Source organism: Micromesistius poutassou, assembly GCF_964030765.1.
Source record: "Micromesistius poutassou genome assembly, chromosome: 12".
In the NCBI taxonomy this organism is placed as follows: Eukaryota; Metazoa; Chordata; class Actinopteri; order Gadiformes; family Gadidae; genus Micromesistius; species Micromesistius poutassou.
Genome location: NC_140282.1, coordinates 11,964,523 through 11,987,574, shown reverse-complemented (window position 1 = coordinate 11,987,574; position 23,052 = coordinate 11,964,523). Strand labels below are relative to the sequence as shown.

The following is a 23,052-nucleotide window of genomic DNA, read 5'->3' as shown; positions in this document are numbered from 1 at the left end:
TTAATGGAACCCTGTGCCTCTAGCTTGCATGCTAATGCTATATCAGATCAGCATCACTTAACTGTCCTCAACTCTGCATTATAATTCAAGAGTTGAATTATAATCACCTTACTAGTTCATAGATCAGGATTGAGCCCCATTAAGCTATGAGTCTGCCCCATGGCAAAATAGACCACCCGGCTCACTGTTATAAAATCTGTCTACTGTCCATGTTAACATCTTAACACTTGACCACTACCCAGCTCGCTCTAATAGACTCACCCTACTGTCGTTTTTTTTCTATTAGAACGTCTCAACTAACAGAACCCAAGAAACATGTTAACGCCTTAACACTTGACCCTAGCCTTTCTTGCTTCACACAAGTGTATACAATATTGATTCAGTGTCAGTGAGTCAGAAAGACCAGATGGATCCGACCTGGATATCAAACAATATATTCAGTTTCCCATTTCAATGTGTGTGGCTTCCAGGGCAAAACTCAAGGATAAGTGAATTTGTTGAAGGGTTCAGTCAGGAAAATCATACTTATATATGTTTATGTAGCAATGAAGAAAAGAAAACTCTGGATCACACTCCACAGCAGTAGATGATTTATTATTGGTGACGAAAATAGATATGTTTAGCTTGTTGTACATGTTTTCTCTCATTCTGCCTGAAAGGTACATATCTATTTAAGACTGTGAGTCACTTTAAACTAAACAGCTTCTTCGCTGTTTTGTAGAAACGTGTATTTAATGAGCATATAGGGGCTTAAACATCTTGCTCAAGGATACTTTGGGATTCAAACCAAGAACCTTTTGGCTGGGAATCAGAGCCCCTTACTACTAGATTATGCTCACCCCATGTTTCGTATACCCACGAGGGTACAGTGCCTATACATTTATCGTCTTGATGCACAATAACAGAGGCATTGTTTCTGCATAGAGCTGCAGCTTGAGTGAGGTATGTGTCGATCAATCTAGCGAGGGCCTCATTCATGTTGGAACCTTCGGGGATGTGTGTCGTTAATGTGAACAAAGATCGATGCCCCCTCTGATGGTTACTATGGTGACTATAAATCTGTGAGGCGAATGTGCATGAACCTTTTTTTTTATAATGAAAGCAGAACAATATTTGGCCTCACATAAAACATCTTTCTGTCTGGCTGTCATTCCCTCTTTTTGAGTCACGCAGAACCCAAAAATATTGTTGTTGCTAAATATATGCTGCCGGGCGCCTGTAGGAACTGCCACTCAGCTAGATGCCGCTCAAGAAAATTATGTGAATTAAACCGGAAAATTATCAAATACATACATTTATTTACATATTGGCACTGTTCCAGAATGGCCTTCCTGACCTTCAACCAGCCAAAAACACAGATACCCCTGCAGGACCAGAGAGTCATCAGCCAACAAGTCAGGACAATTCACCATCCGAGGAGATGTTGAATCACACAAGTTCGTATCATAAGGCTTAAGGGCCCGCTATTCGTTATTTGTTTCTCATTCAGTCCAGACTTGTTCCATCAACAACACTGTGCCTGTGCGGCATTGGAAGACAGAAATATATTGATGGTGTTAAAGGATACACAAGATCATTTCAAAGTTTGTATATGCAAAACTTTTGTGATTGGCTGCCTTTAAACCGCTCACAATACTGCTCTATGAATACTCAAGGTCTGGACAAATATGGGCTCTACATTAGGGAAGGAAGATATCGATTTCATGTTGGCCATTAATCATCAAAAGACTTGTTATTCATATTTCGATAAATGGGCTAGGCAACATTAAGCCAACAGCCACAGAAGCTAGTGGGGTAAACGGAACACTGAGATGCTCTTGTATAAGGTGGCCTATATGATTATGTGACACATATGGTTGATTCCGCACATTTCCCAAATTGCTTTGCCTAATGCATTTGATCAAACGGAGAAAGGAAATAGGAAGTGAAAATGTCAAAACTGACTGAAACTCTATAGTGTCTCTGTGCATAATGAATGCATACTCTGTGGAGCGTTTGACTGCAGTTGTTCTTTCAGAAGAACATGGCGACATAAGAACAGGGGAGTGAACAATGCCAACTTTCTGCATGAGGGATAGGTTTAAACTTCACAGGCCTTTTAGCTGCAGCTACCCTGTCAGTCAGGGCTCCTCCATGTCCTCTGAAATGTTTGAAATCATGGCATTGAAACATTCCTGTAAATGCAAACGCAATGTTTTGCGCGTGCACCCTTGATTCTTGTTACATAACCCTTATCAAAATTGTATTTTTTGATAACGTTGACACCACTCATGGCGAAAGAGTCAGAGAGATGTATGAGAGAGAATTGTATAATTAGTACTTGACAAAAAACTGCACTCATTGGTCATGTCAATATTTTGGCATCTCGTTCTTCAATAAATCCTTAATTTATACCGTAGCAGAGCTTGGATATCAGCACCCCCTTGATCAGTTTACCCTCTGACACAATCTATTTAGGACCTAGGATCGTCTACACCACGATTGAAGACCACCAGTAACTGCTGTGAATGAGTGATACCCTTGCTATACCGGGGTGTGTATGGTAGCGGGGGATCTATACATGCTTGGCTACCACTGTGTTTCCAATAAACTGTGAAAGAACACAGTGGGTGTGATTATCTAGTGATGTGCCTCTTTGCTGTTCAAAAGGTACACAAAGTAAAAATTGTAGTTTCTAATTTTCCTACCATGCGAGAGCAAAGCCCTCCCTCGAGCCAAACCAAACACACGTTTACATGTTTATTAGCTAGTGTTGCTAACAGACTAACAGCAAATCAGGGAAAACAGAGATAACGTATATCAACATGTACTGTTAGCTTATTGTCTTTTATCATCCTTTTGTATATCCGGCATATACAGCGCTTCCTATTCATGTTATCAAACTAAATCCAATATTTCCACAATCTCTCCTGAAATACACTGCAAATGAAACCTAATTTGAGCAGTTTAAATAATATTGTTCAATCCCCTTTAAAGAATCATAGGAACTATGGAGGAACCATTCATCCTCGCCGGTCTAAACAGTGGATAAGTATATAATTACAAGCCAAAATGATCTATCCTATCCTAATCAAAATCTTAATTAAATTGCAATCGCAAATCTGGAGGTGTTTCATTTGGGTGTCGATATTCTCCCTAAATGTGTAAAGCCAATTATAGCCAAGTGGAATAAAAACCTATTCCTGTGTATGATTCTCTGAATTTAGCTCATCTCCTTCTCCAGCGATATCACACAATGCAGACTGACACATTTCTATGTGTGAGTCTCTGCACTGTTTGCCTGCAGTCTGTGCCAGTGTGTGTGTTTTTGTGTGCATGTTTGTGTGTGCATCTACCCATGCTCCCATCTAACCCGCCAAAAGGTCCCTCCATATCTCAAACCAACCCTTCTCCCTCTCCCTCTCAGCACCCCCTCTTCCTCCCATTTCCTACGCTCTCCTACACTCCAAAGGCAGGCTCATCTCGGAGTTTGGGGGGAGTTTCAAAGTGTAAAGAGGCTTCTCAGGAGATTATGGATTTTCTGTCTGACTGAATTGATGACCAGGGCTGAGAGGTGAAGAGCCACGCTTGCACGAGTTGCAACATTCCTCTCTCCCTCTACTGATTTTCTCCCGCACCAGTGTGTGTGTGACTGTAAGTGTATGTGTGTGCGCCTGTATATGTCTAAGAGAGAGGGTCTGTGTAGGATTGTATTTGTGTGTTTGTTAGTATGTATGTGGCATGCATGTGTGTCTGTGTGTGTGTGTGTGTGTGTGTGCGTGTGTGTGAATGAGAGAGCAAGCATGCCTGATTGTGTTTATGTGTGTGTGTGTGTGTGTGTGTGTGTGTGTGTACGTGTGCATGACTGTGTGGTGTGTGTGTGTGTGTGTGTGTGTGTGTGTGTGTGTGCGTGTGTGTGTGTGCATGAATGTGTGATGTGTGTGTGTGTGTGTGCAGGACTGTGGTGTGTGCCTACCTTGCCGTTCATGCCGAGGTCCAGGTCGTTGGCAGAAACTTGAAAGACAAGCGTCCCAGACTCTGCCCCTTCCGTGACCGAGGCCTCGTAGATGGATGAGGTGAAGAAGGGGACGTTGTCATTCACATCTTGCCGGGAAGAAACAAAGAGACACACACGCTTTTTAAACAGCCCCGCAGTGTTTCTCCTGAAGGCTGCAGTTACGTGTTGACGACCACAAGTCATTTCCTCTGCAGATTTCCCTTGTGAGACCCTAGTAGCACCATTTCCCCATCACAGTACTGAAGATCTTTCTGGAGGTCTCCCACTGAAACCCTTTTTCAAAACCCAAGAGGTGGCCGAAGCCAATCAGAGCGAGGGGGACAGAGTCTTTGCATATGTAATTGGCCATATTAGACTTATACATATCGGCAGGGGTTGTTCAAACCATAGCCAATCATATTAAATAACTAAGTGACACTCCCTCGGCTCTTGTTAAATGTGGTCAGAGGTAAAGCAGAAAGCTTTGGTTTTGATTGCTCAATCAATTCCTACAATTTCCTCGGGCGCTGCCATTGTTTTGGATATTATGCAGACTGGGGCACGAGCTCTGAGTGTAGTGAATTAACTAAAACTCTCTCCCCAGAGAGCTGATTGCTGATTATCCGTCCGTTATCTTTTGGGCTTTGAAAGCTGGTTTCAACGGGATTCAAGGCCAGACTGATCTTCCAACGAGAGACTGGAGTGAGATGACTTACGAGATCAGGGATGTCTCTTGAGGCTAGGCTATTGCCTCCCAAACAGAATTAAACATTTTTTTTTCAGATAAGATAGGATAAGATAAGATGTATTATTAACCAACCCCAGACAGGAACATTTGAATAGGTGGTCGACATGAGAGACGTCATTTAGTGATCTTTTGAAATGTTTCTCCTCTTGTGAGACCCGCATCACTGCCATGCGCCCGTGGCACGTGCCGTACCCTTGTGCCGCTTAAATTAATGCATTAAAAATGGATGTGTGTTTATTATTGGTTTCAAAGGCTCTGCTGTTGAGATAGCAGAAAAGCCTAACCCTTTAGCCGCTCCGTCTGACTCATCCGATGCCCCTATGTTTCAGATTTGTTTGTAGTTTCTCAAGGCTTTCATCATGGGTGTGTGTGTGTGTGTGTGTGGGGGGGGGGGGGGGGTAAATAAAGGAGACTTGTGTTAGATGGCTCAGTTGTTTCCAGACAGTCAGGAGTGACTGTACCAGACTCAGAGTCTCACAGAGTAGCACAGAGTGGTTTAAAGTTAATGCAAACCTACTGGTGTGTGTTATTTGTTCGGCGTCTTTTGCTTTTGCTTTTGTTATTATTTTATTTTATCACAGAAAAACAAAACAAAAGGAATACTTCTCATCTTCTTTTTTTTCTGAATTCAAGACAGCAAATGTGATTTAAATGGAATAGCGATACTGTTAACGCTGCTACCTGTTTCTTTTTTTTCACTCCAGGGAGAATCCCTTAATCTATAAATTAAAGATGGAGCTCTAAATCCATTACAACTCCACCCCTCCAGTCTCCCGTCATGTGAGTCAAAGAGTGATCTTATTAAAACCGATAACTGAGAGAGAGAGAGAGAGAGAGAGAGAGAGAGAGAGAGAGAGAGAGAGAGAGAGAGCGAGAGAGGGATGAGAAGCATGGTAAAAAGAATAATTATTAAGACCAACTCACTGGTATGAGGGGGAAAAATTGTATGCAGGAGGTTCAATATGTATGCAAGTGTGTGTGTGTGTGTGTGTGTGTGTGTGTGTGTGTGCTTCTGTCAGAGGAGTGTAACATTTATGGAGGGTCTAAGTGCTGCAAAGCTATTTCCCAGAGCCAAGCCAGGGGATGCACAAAAGCATTGCTGGTGGAGGTGACGATGATGACGATGATGATGATGATGATGATGATGATGGTGGTTATGGTTATGGTGATGCTGATGGGTGCTTGTTTCTCGCTGCTGATGGTCATTAACATAATATGAATGTCAGTGAATATAGGTTAATATTTACTTATTCAGGGGCCCAAGGGATCGAGATGCATAAAGTAGTATGAGTGTGAGAGGGATCATTGCGTATGTGTGTGCGTGCGTGCGTGCGTGTTTGTGTGCGTTTGTGTGGTGTGTGTATGTATGTGAATATGTATATGTGTGTCTGCGTGCATGCACATGCGGGTGTGTACGTCTGTGTATGTGTCTATGTGTTTCATTGGGTGTCTGTGGGAGTAAGAACAACATGTGTGTGTAATGGATGACAAGAGGGAGGAAAGGCAAATTATTCAGTCCAAACAAACAGGCCAAGCCAGTTGGATGTCTCTGGCTGAGCCTGTGGTTTATCCCCCTGGAAATACTGTATACTCCAGCATTGTCAGACCGCCTCTCACACATCTCCATCAGCAAACAAGAGCCACTAAATAACAAAGTCTCCGCTAAGTCTTAGAGAGACCTCCGCATTGAGCTCACAATTTCTATGTCGATTAGTGAAGTATAGCTATGAGAAAGCAAACAAACAAAACAATTATAGTTAAAATGATTTCATAGCACCAGGAATTACGGTTTGTATATGTGTGTGTGTGTTTGTGTGATTGCGTGCGTGCGTGCGTGCATGCGTGCCTTTTCCTTTGTCTGGTTATTCTGCAAACTGATTGCTGGAATTTGAAGAGCGTGAGAAACCGACTTGTTGGTGTATCAACATTCCATCGCTCCCATCCGTGCATGTTGTAGTATTTCAAATAAAGAAAGTGTATTACATACACAATAGCCTCAAACAAAGTGGTCAAAGCACCAACAGAGACCTGTACTACTACTACTGTACTACTAAGTTTGCAATTGAGCCGATCCAATAATGAATACAGTTCCATGCAATGATGATGGGGTCCTTTGTGGTATGGTGGGCTTGGTGAGCATGGGCAAACACTAGCATCCCAGTAGACAGAATTGGATTGGACAGGTAGGAATCCAACCGTGGACCTTTGTGCGATGCATTGCTTAGCATTGCAGCAACCGATGAGTCACATGTGGGTGAACAACTGACAAACTCACTAAATTTTGACATGGAGGAGCCTTCCATACTTGGAAGAAATGGTGAGCTTGCTAAGTGTGGTAGAGTCAAATCACAATCGATGTAGACAAACCACAGATTTCGTAGGACCATTTACATTTGCATGTAGGGCATTAAGCAGACGCTTTTATCCAAAGCGACTTACAGTAAGTACATTTGTCAGAAGAAGGAGAAACAATATATCGCAGTCAGTACAGTAATGATGTAGATAGAACCAAGTGCCAAGCACCTACAATCGCTAGGTTAACCCAGTCCCTGTATACAACAAAGCTAGCTACGATAAGATTCTCCAAAGTACTTTCTTTATTTTTCTTTTGAGTGCCAGGATGTGCAACATACATCAAGTGTGAACATTGTTGGACCACTCATAACAACAATCCAAAGCGTCAGAGTGGTCTAGGTGTGGGAGGGCCGGCGTACCTGTGACGTTGATGTGAACGATGGTGAACGCGGCCAGGGGCACCGCCGCCACATTCTGGGCCCGCACGCGCAGCATGAAGTTCCGGGTCGTCTCGTAGTCCAGGGGCTCGGCCACCAGGATGGAGGCTGAGCCATCCTCCCGGTTGGGCGTCAGGTAGAAGCGCACGGGCATGTTGGTCTCCGGCACCAGCCCTTCCTCCAGGTTATAGGTCACACGGGGGTCCCCCAGCGGCGAGGTGGCCTTGATGGTCTGCATGAGGGAAGGGGAGAGGGAGACGGCGGAGAGGGAGAGGAGAGGGCAGGAGATGGAGAGGCGGGAGGTGAGGAGGAGAGGGTGTGTGGGGGGAGGGGGGGAGGTGTGCCGGGAGGAGAACCGAGGAGACAGAGAGGTGGGAGGTGAGGAGGAGAGGGTGTGTGGGGGTGGGGAAAGGTGTGCCGGGAGGAGATGGAGAGGTGGGAGGTGAGGAGGAGAGGGGTGTGTGTGTGTGGGGGGGGGGGGGGGGGGGGGGATGGTGTGCCGGGAGGAGAGGAGACGGAGAGGAGGGTGGTGAGGAGGAGATGGTGTGGAGCAAGTGGGGAGGGCCGAAAGACGGAGTAGGAGGAGAGTGTGGGAGGAGGAAAGGTGGAGGAGATAGTGGTGGAGGAGAGAATAGGATAGGGAAACATGAGGGAGGATCGGTGATGAGAAGAGAGGAGTGAAGATGGAAATGAAGGGGAGAAATGCAGAGAAGAGCAGAGGAGAAGCAGGGCAAGGAGGGATGAGGATAAGCAGAGGAAAGGAAAGGAAAAGAAAGGAAAGGAAATTAAATAAAACCAAACAAAGGGAAGGCAGACAAAGCCAGAGGTAAGAAAAGGTGCCAGGAGGATCAAGTCGGTTGTATAGAAAAGAGATACAAAGCAGCCCTCCTCCAGACTATAATACATACTGAGAGTGTAGGTAGCAGAGGCAGAAGAATAGGCAAATAGGAAAGAGAACAAAAATAACAAATGCCATGTTTTTTTTTTATCCCAGAATCTGTTAAAAGTTTCTTGTACCCTAGCACCACACACACACACACACACACACACACACACACACACACACACACACACACACACACATATATATAGCAGGGAAATGTGTTGAGGTGAGATGCTGTAAATATTTCACCAAGGATGATGAATCCTAAGACACTGTCATAGCTGTCATTTTCGGCTCTGTTCCGTTTGCAGAGGGCTGCCAGCATCACAATATAAATATGTCAGTTAAATATGTCCGCTAAATCAAATAACAATAACGTTGAGTGGCTTACAATGCGCAACCCAATTGAAGTCCTGCATGTGTTGCATCCCACATGCAGATAACCTAATATAAGTAACACACATGATGCACTGGTTTTTGAATGGGCTTGATAGCTGACTATAGTTAACAATTTGTTTGAAACTACTTGTTTATAAATGCATTTAGACTGTTGTTGTGTGGGTGGGTGAATGACCATTTAGCAATATTTACATTTAGATTTAGCTATAATAAAATTGCTTGGTTATGTGCTTATGTGCTCTTTAAACAACATTGTGTGTGTGTGTGTGTGTGTGTGTATGCCTGCGTGTGTTGGCATGGGTGCATGTGTGCGTGTGTGTGTGTGTGTGTGTGTGTGTGTGCATATGGACAAAGACTACAGATGAGTGGACTCTGTAACCTTCCGTAAGTCAATGGATTTCTTTATAGTGAACCCGAGTTACATCAAAAAGGCTGAGTTCATTATATTTGCATTAGGTCGGAGACCGGTGCTGTCCACTGCAACAGACTCCAAGAACTCTGGCTCACACTTGCCACTTGCTAATACAGGATACTTCAACATTCAATGCAAATGCATTGTTCGTGTTTTGAATACCCAGTCCGAGTTCAAAAGCGTGCATACCAATCTGAACCACGCACCCGTGTAAATATTCACACACAGACTGTTCTACCCCAGTATTTGTCTCACCACTATGGGAGTGTCCCGGACGGTGTTCTCGGGTATAACAACGTCGTAGCTCTCCCTCTCCCACTGTGGGGGCTGGTTCTTCACGTTGGTGATGGTGACTGCCAGCTCCACGGAGCTGTTCCTGTTGCCCCCATCTGTCGCCACGATCTCCCTGGTGATGTAGGTCCTCTGCGGAGGAGGGCCGACGGTGTGAGGAGGGTCGAGGGGAGGCGTGGAGAGGAGAAGAGAGGAGAAGATGGGTGAGGAGAGGAGGGGGAATGGAAAGGGATGAGAGGGATGTAGATGAATACAGAGGAGAGGGAAGGGAGAGGGGAGGGAAGAGAAGAGGAGAGGAGGAGAGGAGATGAGAGGAATAGAGAGGAGAGGAGAAGAGAGGAGTAGATCGGTGAATATGAATGAAAAGGGGAGGAGGGGAGAGGATAAGAGAGGAAGGGAGAGGAGAGGAGAGGAGTAGATGGATATACATGAATGAAAAGGGTAGGAGTGGAGAGGATGAGAGAGGCAGGGAGAGGAGAGGAGAAGAGGGGAGAGGAGTAATACGGACAAACTTTAATGTTGGCACAGAAGAAGAAGAGCTGTAGCTTGCAGGGAGAGTTATTAATTAACAATATCACACCTAGGTGACAAAGAGGTGTACATTCCATTTTTAACAGTAGTGTTCAGTCTGCCCTAATTAAACGGCGGTCATGCTATTCTTCATGGTGGGTTAGGTGTTCCAAACACCACACATGCGTGTGAGGTTGACGGAGTTAGTTCAAGGTCTTGGTGGGTAGGTGGATAGGGTGGTGCATTATGTATGTATGTATTATGTATTGTGTTGAATTGACATGCTTGGTGGAAGTTGCTATATCTTGCCTTGTGCCACAGATGGAAGGGATTTTTGGGAGGGTAGAGTTGACATAGAATTATGCAATCATAATCAGCTGCAGGCAGCTGGTATTTTGCCGTAGTTAAAGTTATATAAAAAAAAAAACGGGAAATAAAAAATACACGTAAATGACATGCTGCGGCTCTTAAGGATCTGCCAATTGTTTCACCATTCAGTCCCTGTGAATCAGTTATTGGCAAGCTGTTTGCATTATGTAACACTCTCCCTGAGAGAGAGAGATATGGAGAGAGAGAGAGAGAGAGAGAGAGAGAGAGAGAGAGAGAGAGAGAGAGAGAGAGAGAGAGAGAGAGAGAGAGAGAAATTACAGACAGAGATACAGAGAGACAGAGACGGAAAGATACTTGCTGACATTCGTTTCTCCTTCCCTCCAAAAAAAACAAAAGCTCTGTTTGCAAAGTAGTCTCGAGGGCCACTACCCGAGAGGATGGAGTCAGCTTCAGTAGGCGTTCTCAAGGTGATAAGTCCACATAATCACGCCAAACACTCTCTGGCATTAGCATTCACACCGACAGCATATGGGCAGTGACAGATAAGTTGCCGTGGTCTACCGGTGAATCTATTTTCTTAAGTATTAAGTATTTTATTTTGGATGAAATATAGTTGTTTGTTACTTGTGGCACTGTTATTAGTATTTTGTATGGAGTGATTGAGAGTGGATAAGAGCAGAAGAGAGCAAGATTTGAATAATAAATCCTACCAAAAATGCCCACTCACTCCCTGCTATCCCCCTCCGTTCAACCACCAATGAGAGGTGTTGCATTCACACATGTGACTGACAGGCAAGATAGATTCTCCAAACCAATCAGTGAAGAGGGACCCTGATCAGAAATAAGCCTAGAGCAGTCTAAAATTGACATTGTCTTAGAGAGGCATAGAAGCAGGAGGAAATTCAACCAGAACAGATATTCTCAGAGGGAATTTCCCTCGCTAGCACCTGATGGATGGCTTTGGCATTTCTAACAAATGACGCTCAAACGATAGCGCCTAAATCGTACCTACAGCAAATTCAACACTAGTGTTAAGAGCTCTGCATTGTACCCATTGTTAATTTTTTGGTTTGGCCTATACCAATTAAAAAAAAGAAAAAAAACATAGACCAGATGGCCTTGAACAAGAACAAGAAGAAATTAGCAAAACCCTGCTGGCTCACGCACACAGATGTTCTGTCTGAATCCGGAAAGTTACAACTCTGCATGTGTGAGTGAAAAGTGTTCTCCAAGGTCAGCAGTTAGAGTGTGAGTGTGCGCCTCCAATCCCGGGGTTGACGGGATGAGACCAGCTGCTTAGTGGTCGTCAGAAAACCTCTGTTGATATGGGGCCGGGAGCAAGATTGGGACAGGCTGGTCTCCTACACCGTATGATAACTTACGAAAAAGTTATGCACAATTTCTCGTAAGATTACTATGAATGTTCGGAAATCAGTGATCAGTGTGCTTGTTTTGCCATTAAACTGTTAGTGAGAAGGCCAAGGTTTGTGTTTGGGTCCCAGTCAGACCCTAGAATAAGGTTGTCAAATCTCAGGGTGGAAGGACATTACTATCTCTAAACTGCCTTTTACACCACATTCTGATCAACTAGGTTTTGCGGGCTACACTTCAAAAACCAGCCCTTTTGGGCAGACCTTTTTCTCTAAGCACTAAGAATCTTAAAATCACCATTCACCTTATGAGATTAAAAGAAGTTCATGTGCATTTTGCTCATATCTATTTTTTATTACGAAATGGGTCAGATTCTCAGATATATATTTTGGATGGTTATGTCGCAATCTTGCAAGCGAGCCGCTGGGTGAGGCGCAATGCTCTCTTCTTGATATATATATATATATATATATATATATATATATATACAGAAACAGTCAATACACACTCAGGATGAGGAATGACCTCTCACACATGATCAATTAATGAATTGTGTCAAATAAAACTGCTGTTAAATCAATGAGCTTGGTGTTTTAGTTTCACGGTTATTGGTTGTGTCCATAATAAATCTGTTTGCGCTAACACATCTCTTGGAGTGACTTAACAAGCCCTCAGACAGTGATTTGGAAAAAAACGAGTCACGTTGAAAACAAAAGTAATTTATTAATAAAAAAAGTGTTAACTGTGCTTTGCCTTCCAAAGGCACGTTAGAATATTTGTATATTTCCTAGCCATTTGTAACCAACAAAAAATAACTTTTCGTACGATATCATACAGACGATTGTATGAGGTTACGATGATTGTGAACAAATATATAATATAGGGAGGTGACAATAATTGAGTGATTTTTCCCTTGTGTCATCCATGGTGAACCTCTTCACTCCCAATGCATCAGAACAGTCTAACAGAACAGCTGCAATCATTTTCCTTAGCAGTAAGAGCGTTTGACTTCCTGCAACGGGGTGCCACTTTGAGCACCTGCAGTGGAGCTTCTGTGAACTCGTGTTACACTTTCATTCATGAGTTTCTTCGAGTGTGTGTGTGTGTGTGCGTGCGTGCGTGCGTGCGTGTGTGCAGGAGCTCACCTGGGAGATGGGCTGGTTGACGAACACCCAGCCAGTCAGAGGGTTGACTCGGAGGTATTCTGGTTGCTCAGTGGACATGGAGTAGGTGACTGCGGCGTTGGAGCCGAAGTCGTCATCGTGAGCCGCCACCCTTAAGAAGCTGGTACCAATCATGGTGTCCTCACGAAGGAAATCTAGAAGGAACGAGGAACAGACTGCATTCTCAACAAGGAGAGACATGCTAGCTTAATTCACACCTCAAATCTATTTGATACTGACCTACACTTGTGTATCAATTGTAATATGTATAATATAGGACTGTAACCACCTCATTACTCTTCTTTATTACAAAATAAAGTAAATTAAAACTATATATATATATTTTTTTTTTTTAATATACTATATAGTTGCAACAAAGGGAGTAGGGTAGAATGCTGTCCAAATTGTTGCAAACAATGTTCAAACCCAGAGAAATAAAAAAATATATATATTCATCGTACCAGTCAGTTAATTTGGTCTCATGCCAATGGCGTCTTTACTTCCTAACTCTGGGGAAACACACGAAAAGAGTAATCCAGAAGAGACCTCATTTATTGATGTAATATTTAAATAGCGATCTAGCTTACTACGATGCACAACTTTGACATGTGGCTAATGCCAGCCACCAAGCTAATGCAAGCTAAAGTGTAAACTTTACTTGGATGGGATTATATTTTGGTTGGTTTGTATTTCTTTATCCGTCAGAACGACCGCATCCACTATCCATGTTTCCCATACATTATTATAGTTTTTTTTTTTTTTCATTGTAGAGCTGCACACAACACATTGATTCACTGTCTCTAAATTCCACAAGAAGTTCTCATATTGTAGGCGCTTTTTTGGCTGTATAGTCAGTGATAGTTTCCACATTATTATAAACAGTCTATGTTAAGTTATTTAAACCCGTTTTATGAAAGGTCTATGTGTTTCAAACCCACCCTGGGCTGCATTGACAACTTAGTTCTTTACCTGCGTTTAACTTTTGATGAGCCAGTGGGATACACTTCTAAACAGCAATTATACTCCATTGTGAACATTTTTAAATGTGAGAGACATCTCCGGTTTAATTGTGTTTTAGTTATGCTATTGTTTGGGGAAGAGTACTTTGTAATTCACCTATTGTGTGGAAATATGGACCAAACGATGGATCCATAGAGGGGAGTGCTGCTACTCGATTGTCTCCCTGGCAAGAATACACTGCAAGACACAGAGGACTCATACCGGTGATTATGTTTTTAGTTTGATTGTTTTGACTGAGGATAACAGCGCTATGGGCTACCCCACCACTTAATTCCACGCATAAAATTAACAGCTGTTGTGATAGTCGACTCATCAATGGAAAGTTAGTAAGTTTGCGTTGTGTGACTTGCGGGAATTTTATTTGAACGATATGACATGATGTGAAATAAACTTGTCTGTGACAATGATTTCTCCCATGATCCCACGCCACACGTTGTCAGACAATAGGTTTGTTATTGTCTTGATTGAGCGAGCCCTCGCCGCATAATTAACATAATACCTTTAAGACTGTAGCCAGTTCTGTGCTATGCATAAAGTTGGATCCGAAACATTTACATAAACATTTAGGCTAATCCAAAGCTTGTCAAAAGAAATAAAAACAATATATCGCTGTTGGTACAGTAAGGGTGTTCATAGAAACAAGTGCCAAGCACTTACGATGGCTAGGTTAACCCGATAGCCGTAAACAACAAAGCTAGCTCAGATAAGACACTACACAATGGAAAGTACCAGTTTTAAGTGCCAGGTTGTACAACATACAATAAGTGCATGAGAGGGGTCTTTTCAGGAGAGTAAGGGAGGAGAAGGGGCGCCGGGGGGTGTAAGGGAGGAGGCTATGCAGAGTCCAAGTGAACTCTGAACTACTCAGCCTTGAGTCTCTGGAGTAAAGCTGGAGCTAGAGAATAGTCACAACCGACTCACATTCATATCGGAGGTTCTCAAACTTGGGGCTGTTGTCGTTCTGGTCCAGGATGAGGATGTTGAGCTGGCAGATACCGATGAGAGGGTCAGTGGCCTGGTCGGTGGCGGTGACCGTCACTGCGTACTCCCTCTGGCGCTCCCGGTCAAACTTCCTTGCCGTCACAATGACTCCTGAAGGCAGGTTTGTTGGAAAATGAGAAGAGAATTTCAGAGACCTCGTAAACCATGATACTCGGCTGGTTTGTGTGTTCGGGAGATGCCCTGTCTTTGTATGGGAATGTGCCATGGAATGTAGTTAGGCCCTCTGAATCTATATTCTCTATATCTATGGATGTATATTACCAGGAAGTAGGATGATAAAGTAGTGCTTGATCCTCAATGTCCGCAGCCTACCCCAGTGTCCACATGCTTGAGCAAGATGCCTAAACCCTACCTGCTTCTTAATGGTGGTCGTCAATTCCCACTGTAAGTAGCTTTGGTCTGCTAAGTAGAAGTGAGTAGTAGTAGTACTAGTAGTAGTAGTAGTAGTAGTAGTAGTAGTGAGAAGTTGTGAGTAGTAGTAGTAGTAGGGAAGGGAGTAGCAGTAGTAGTGAGTAGTAGTAGTAGTAGTAGCAGTAGTGACTAGCAGTAGTAGTATGAGTAGTGAGAAGTAGTAGTAATAGTAGTGAGTAGCAGTAGTAGTAGTAGTAGTAGAAGTAGTGAGAAGTAGTAGCAGTAGTAGGAGTGAGAAGTATAAAAAGTAGTAGTAGTAGTAGTAGTATTAGTACTCCTTCCTCGAGTGCTGTAAACAAGCATCCAGATCCTTCCCAGATCCTTTTCCGGGACCCCAATCAACCCACGCTGAGCCATAGCTCATTAGATACTTCAAAACATTATCATCTCTAAAGCTAACAATAGCATTGGAATGGGCTATCTCTTATTTTAGTGCATGACCATTTTCAACATAATTTGCACTACCCTGAAGTCGGGACGGATAATGGTGCTGCCACTCACCGGCTCACTCACGACCGCGACGGCTTTCAACTTGGCTGACACAAGAGGACAATGAGTGGCTAATGGGAATGTTCCTACGACAAGGGGATCCGCTCGCATGTCACACTTGACTTTGGATCACACAATCAGTGGTGTGGCAGCAGTGCCAGGGGTGTTTATGTATGTGAGCGTTAGCAAGAAGGTGTGAAGGACGGGGGGGGGGGTGGGGAGGGGGGGGTTGAGAGTGCGGCGAGCAGACGTGAAAGGGTTTCGGTCTGCATGTCCTCTGCGACAATTTATTTCAGTTCCTCTCTTTGCGTTTTTTTTTTTTTTTTTCCGAATAGGATGATTGATTTCCGTTAGAAGGGAATATTTAGTAATTTAAAAAGGGAACATAAAATATAAAGAGGGAGGAGGACAAGAAAAAAAATGAAAGGGAAAAATGAAAGACGCGTCTCAGAGAGCAGCCATGTTCAGTGGACAGGTTACAAGGGATGCTCAGGTGACTTTAAAGGAGAGGACACAGGGGGACACTCATTCACACACAGCTAATAGGCAGGAAACCAGAGGCAAGTTGAACACAAGACTAGGGACCTTGTCACATTTCCTATCATAATCAAGCCCCTGGCCATACATCAAAAAACCTGAATTTACATAATGCATGCTTGAGTGTGAGTGTGTGTGTGTGTGTGTGTGTGTGTGTGTGTGTGTGTGTGTGTGTGTGTGTGTGTGTGTTTAATTGTGTGTGTGTGTGTGTGTGTGAGTCATTGAGTGGGCATGAGTGTGTGCATGTTTTTTGTGGGTGAGTGAGTGAGTGAGTGTTTGAGTAAGTGTGTGTGTGTGTGTGTGTTTGTGTATGTATGTATGTATGTATGTATGTATGTATGTATGTATGTATGTATGTATGTATGTATGTATGTGTGTTTGTGTATGTATGTGTGTGTGTGTGTGTGTGTGTGTGTGTGTGTGTGTGTGTGTGTGTGTGTGTGTGTGTGTGTGTGTGTGTGTGTGTGCGTGCGTGCGTGTGTGCGTGCGTGCGTGCGTGTGCGTGAGCGTGTGTGTGAGCGTGAGTGCACGAGCGTGTGCATGTGCGCACACCCATTTGAACATATCCTACATCAACAGTGTATCTGTGGGGGCTCGTGGTACCTGTCTCAGGGTGGATGCTGAAGGCGGGCACGGTGGAGTCCTTGTGCATGAAGCCGTACGACACCCGGCCGTTGGAGCCCTCGTCCGCGTCCACCGCCTGCACCTGCAGCACGAAGGACCCGGCCGGCTGGTTCTCCAGCACCGAGGTCCGGTCCCGGTACTGCTGGCACTGGGGAGGGAGGGTCACACTAGCTGCAGCTCAGGAGGTAGAGCAGGTTTTGGCTGGTAACCGAAAGGCTACGAGTTTGATCCCCGGCTCCACCAGTGTCGAGGTGTCCCTGAGCAAGGCACCTCACCCTAACTGCTCCCGGCGAGCTGGCTGTCACCTTGCATGGCTGACGCCGCCGTCGGTGTGTGAATGTGTGTATGAATGGGTGAATGTAAGGCAATATTGTAAAGCAGTGGCCTCTGGTTACAAAAAAGCACAACATAAAATCAGTGCATTTACCATTACACTATAACTACAACAGTAGTTATAGCCCTATTGTTTTAGCCCTTTATATTTTACCTTTTTATAGTACTTATACTTTATTGTATTGTTATTGCTGCATTTAAATAACTCTTGTCATTTGTCATTTGTGTCTTTGTTTATCGGCTTTGCAATGTCATTTTCCTGTGCCGATAAAGCTATCAAGAATTGAATTGAATTGAAGGAGAGAGAGAAAGGCAGTGAGAGATTGAGAGAGCGTGAGAGAGAGAGAGAGAGAGAGAGAGAGAGAGAGAGAGAGCGAGAGAGAGAGAGAGAGAGAGAGGGAGGGAGAGGGGGAGAGAGCGCGGGAGAGAGAGAGGGTCAGAGAGAGAAAGAGAAAGAAAGTGAGAGAGAGAGAGAGAGCGAGTGAGAGGGAGAGAAAGAGGGTCAGAGAGAGAGACACAGACACAGTGAGGGGTTATTCTTATTAGTGTTATTCACTAACAGTTTAAAGCGATATTATTATGCTTTAATATGCATTGGCATTATTAAGGTGCTATAAAAGTTTTGTCACACCAATGAATCACAAGGAGTTGAATAGAATTTTAAGCGAGAGGAAATGCGAGAGAGAGTGATAGCAGGAGAGATGAAGAGTTTGAGCGAGTAAGATTCAGATTCCGACAAATTTGTCGATGACGGCCCATTACAGAGCGCAACCTTTCATAGTCCTCTGTGTCGCACGGTGCACTATAATGCATTTTTCACACGCGCATGCCTCAACCGAATAGGATGTTCCAAAAGTGAAAACATTTTAATAAGGGAATTCAGTTTTGTCCATGTCAAATCGCAATACGATAACATTTTGCGCTGTTCTCCGTGGGAAGCGAACACATTCCTGCGTGACAGTGTGAGCGTGGCAAAAGAGACAAAGTGGGGAAAAGAGCAGCAGAGAAAGAGACAGGGCTATGCATACAAAGGAAGGAAGCAGGTGGGTGGCACAAATGTTGTTCCATGCATTCCACTCAATGGATGCCAGAGGACGCATCCATTGCAGGTTCAGATTTTCATTGTGAAGGGCAGCATAAAGAGAGGGGCACATCAAAGATATCTCTCAGACGTAGAACTCACAACACAAGAACACAACCGAGGAGGAAATGCAGAGAGACGGCATAGGCCAATAAATGGGAATCTTTCAAGCTTTTGGCTGCACTTCACACTGGCCTCTGATATTCCGACACAAAACATCAACATGTTGTCAACATCAACACGTGTGTGTGTGTGTGTGTGTGTGTGTGTGTGTATGTGTGTTTGTTACGGTAGGGCAGCATGTGCTCAGGGTCAGGGTCAGTACTGACGTCACACAGAGGGGGCGGTGTTGAGGAGCTCATCACCGGTAAGTAGCTTAACAGCCGAGTGGGCAGGTGAGTCTCAGGAGTTTGAGACTGAGAGAGTCTCTGGAGTCGGCAGGTGAGATTCGGAGTGTCGGAGTGAAACGAAAGCAACCCGACGGACACGCGTTGCTCGGCGACTTTTTGAAGAGAGAACCTTTTGGGACACATATACATGGTGAATTAAGATGAATTAAGACCCCCTAGATAGGTAGGATTGCACTCACCCAGGGGAAGTTTAGGAACATACAAGTTCACGTAGGGACAGACGTTAGGTTAGGGGCTGACTACCCAGAGGGATAAGGTGCACGGTAGGTCAACGTGTAACAGTGTTACAATCGGTGCCATTGAATTACATGTCTGAAGAGTGCATATTCCTCCATAGTCCTTCTCTTTGAATTTCTGTTTTCTAAATGAGACAATGCCATTGTGTGTTGTAATTTAATAATGAAACCAGCCCAGGGAGTTAAAAATAAAAAGCATGCTGTGTATTCACACATATATATTCACATTCACCACATTCATCATCACATGAAGTTGTTGCCAGAGACTTCCACAGCTCAGGAATCACATTGTGCTGTTTTGGTCTGTCTGCTATTACACTTTTCTTTATGTCCATCTATCTTTCTCTCACTCTCTCTCTCTGTGAATATCTCTCCTCTCTATCTTTCTCTCACTCTCTCTGTGTCTTCAACTCGCATCTCACATCACATCTTTCCCTCCTTTCCCCCTTGCTCCCTGCCTGTGTCTATGGCCATCTTGGAACACCCTCTCTCCCTCCTTCTCTCCCGCTCTGTGTCTGTCCCTCTCTCTCTTTACCTCTCTGTGTGTGTCTCTCTATTTCCCACCCCCTCTCTCACTGTGATAACACACAATCTCTCAATCTCTCTCTCTCTCTCTCTCTCTCTCTCTCTCTCTCTCTCTCTCTCTCTCTTGCTCTCTCTCTCTCTCACCCAGTGACCCAGAGGTTCCAGACGAAGACGAGGAGCTCCCTCATTGCTGCACTTTGATGCTCTCCTCCTGGCATCTAATTAATGACAAGGGAGCTGTTTTTATCCCTGCTGTTTTCTCCTTGTCTTTCATCTGGCCTCATCCTTCCTCCCAGACTCACATGTCCACACAGTCTCCATCTCTCTCCCTCTGCCTCTCCCTCTCTCTTTCTTCTATGTCCATCACTCTAACCCTTCTTAATTTCCCCCTTGACCTACCTTGTCTCACCCTATACAACACACAACCACACACACATGCACACTCACACACACACGTGCACACACACTCACACACACACACACACACACACACACACACACACACACACACACACACACACACACACACACACACACACACACACACACACACACACACACACACACACACCAGAGATGCCAAAACACAAACAAACACAGGATGGAACGGAGGAGTAGGCGCATGCACCTTTCTCCAGAAACCTCCGCTGCACTCCTTCTACAACTCCCAGCAGCACCGACACATCCCCACACACGTCCCCTCTCCTCCTGCTGCTCTGATCCTCACAACTCTACCTGAGCAGTGATTCCACATACGTAAAAGTACAGTAATTGCTACAGTTCCTTGCATAAGTAAGGAGGTGTGAACCTCCTTACAAACACACAGCGGAGTTCCCTAAGGATGTGTGTGCTGTGTACAAACATTTACACCAATTAAATGTTGGTGTCTCTTCGGCTTTGACTGTGTATGTGTCTGTGCCTTTGTCTTTCTCTCTCTCTCTCGCTCTCTCTCTCCTTCTCTTTATCTCTGATATAGAGCACCATCTTGTGCTCTATATCACTATCTCTCTCTCTATCTTCTCAATTTATATCTCTCTCTTACTATCCATATTGCTCTCTATATCACTCTCTCTCTTTCTACCTCTCTATCCATCTTGCTCTCTATATCACTCTATATATTTCACTTTATATCTCTATATCCATATGGCTCGCTATATCATTCTCTATTTCTCACTCTTTCTATCTCTCTCTCTATCCATATTGTTCTCTCTCGCTCCATGAGACCTGGGTTTGTTGATCTCTCTCTCTCTCTCTCTCTCTCTCTCTCTCTCTCTCTCTCTCTCTCTCTCTCTCTCTCTCTCTCTCTCTCTCTCTCTCCTGCTGTTCCATCCATCAGCTCTGGAGACCCCTGCGTGATCCTAGGGAATCATAAAGAACCGAGAGATGAAAGGGGCCTCTTCTGCCTCTCAGGGTCCTACTGCGGTGGGGTTGGGGTCGGGGCTGCCAGCAGAGAGTCTAGCTTTCAACCAAGAAACGGCCAGTAAATGTGCACTGAAACACTTGCATCATGTGCTTTTCCCTTTCATGAAGTTCAATTGAATCCATGACAAATATTCCTATGAGCTCCAAATGTAGCATTTGTGTTGTGTCTTTGAAAAGTCTGAACCTCGCTGCTGCGTCAGCATCTTCCCTCTCCGTCATCACATTCAATGTGTGCTCAAATGTTCTCTGTATCTGGTGTTCCTTACATATTAGCCCCGCCGCAAGGCCGCCGTGGTTGGCTTCGGCATTTGCTGCTATCTGCTAACAGGAAAAATAAAAGTTGCAACAGGCTTTCAACAAAAAACGCCTGGCGAGAAGGAGCGACAGGAGCCCAGACTCCCATGCACCAGCCTTCCCCAGAGTGCGTTGAAATGTGACAAACACTTCATTTCTCTAATGTAGACGACGGAAGCGTCGGAAAAGTGCTGGCCTTGCACGACTCTCGAGAGTGTGAATTTAAGAAAAATATTTACCTCTTACAAAGACCAACACAAGACACGGGGCAGTGATTCTAACATAATAAACATTTGCGAGGAAGGCAGTCCATGTGCAGACTGAAGTAAAAAGAGGAAGTTGGGAAGTAGGGAAGAGAGAGAGTGAGAGAGAGAGAGAGAGAGAGAGAGAGAGAGAGAGAGAGAGAGAGAGGAAGAGAGAGGGAGAGATAAAGAGAAAGAGAAAGTTCTGAGAAGCAGGCAGCAGCTTCGACACAGCTGCGAGGGGAATAAGGAGATATTTAACCCATTGAGATATATTGGAGGGAAGACGGGGGGCAGATAGGCAGACAATTGAGAGAGTAAGGGGGGGGGGGGGGGACAGGCGAGCGAGAGAGAAGAGAATAGAGAAAGCGCTCGCGCAAGAGAGAGAAACTGAGATGAAGAGACATAGAGATAGATAGGGGTGTGAATAAGGGAGAGAGAGATAGATTGAGAGAGGGAGAGCAAAAGAGTTAGCGAGAGAGAGAAAGAGAGAGAGGGATATGGGGCGAGAGAGCTAGACAGAGAGATGAAGATAAGACAGCTGATGCTTATGCTATATTGTCATTGCTTCGTAATGTGGGCACATAATGAGCAGGAGCACCATAGGATGTAATGATTGCACTTGTGGCTGCAGGCAATGTCAATGTGTTCCCGGTGTAATCCTGTCAATTACATCATTTTTACTGCAAAGTTGACATTGGTTGAGATGTCTTTGTTATGAAATTTCGACTCTGTTCCTTCTAAAAATGTATATATCTGTTATCTCATTTTGAGGCTTTCTATGCAATGAAATGCTCACATTGAGATCATACAGATGATAACAGTTCAGTTAGTATGACAAAGTGAGTATGTACGGGTTGATGGAAGTCTTCTTGGTAAATGTTTTCCCATCATATTTAACTTTTAATTTCTTATGCGTGCGCATGTGTGTCTTTTTGTGTACGTATGATGCATGCATGCGTGTGTGTGTGTGTGCGTGTGTGTGTGTGTGTGTGTGTGTGTGTGTGTGTGTGTGTGTGTGTGTGTGTGTGTGTGTGTGTGTGTGTGTGTGTGTGTGTGTGTGTGTGTGTGTGTCAGTAGCGGCTGGTGGTTTTTAAAGTGACGGAGGAAGGACTGCGCGCTTGGTTGTCATTGGCCTGCTTGCACTGTTAGTGGCGTATGGTGGCATAAGTTTGTGAGAATCAAGTTGTTTCAGGGTGTTTTGGTGAACTACAAAATAGCAGGGAGGGATAGTTATGTCTCGTTGTATTAGTTTGTCCTGTTATTGACGTAATGCGCGTCATTGACATAATGCGCAAATATAGATATTTGAATAGTTTGAATATATGTGCTTTTTTTAGAGGGAATATTCAAACGTCATTTTTGAGCAATTTTGACAGCCCTAGTGTGCGCTTCGTCCATTTGGCCAACCAGGATCACCTTTTCGAAGACTGGTTTGTTGTTGTTGACGTCGTCCACCCCTACGATGACCTGGGCTGTAGAGGACAGAGACTGCGGACCACCTGATGCGTTGTCGTCCGTCGCCGTGACGTTCAGGATGTACTCAACCCCCTGGAGACGTGGGGGCGGGCTAGAACGCAGACGGATCAGTCCTGGAACCAATGAGAGAAG

At 44.4% G+C, this 23,052-nt stretch overlaps 1 protein-coding gene across 1 annotated transcript in view; it reads right to left on the bottom strand.

Annotated features, from left to right (window-relative positions):
• Positions 1-23,052, bottom strand: part of LOC311356548 (neural-cadherin) — a gene marked incomplete at its 3' end in the record, with an annotated part of 218,859 nt that overhangs the window by 95,218 nt on the left and 100,589 nt on the right. The window contains exons 7-14 of the mRNA XM_084476342.1: positions 22,861-23,033; positions 16,878-17,046; positions 14,757-14,927; positions 12,798-12,970; positions 9,406-9,573; positions 7,439-7,688; positions 3,956-4,083; positions 1,337-1,364 (exon numbers count right to left, since the gene is read on the bottom strand). Of these exons, the coding sequence (XP_084332468.1) occupies positions 1,337-1,364; positions 3,956-4,083; positions 7,439-7,688; positions 9,406-9,573; positions 12,798-12,970; positions 14,757-14,927; positions 16,878-17,046; positions 22,861-23,033 (1,260 nt within the window). The remainder of the gene's footprint in view (positions 1-1,336; positions 1,365-3,955; positions 4,084-7,438; positions 7,689-9,405; positions 9,574-12,797; positions 12,971-14,756; positions 14,928-16,877; positions 17,047-22,860; positions 23,034-23,052) is intronic.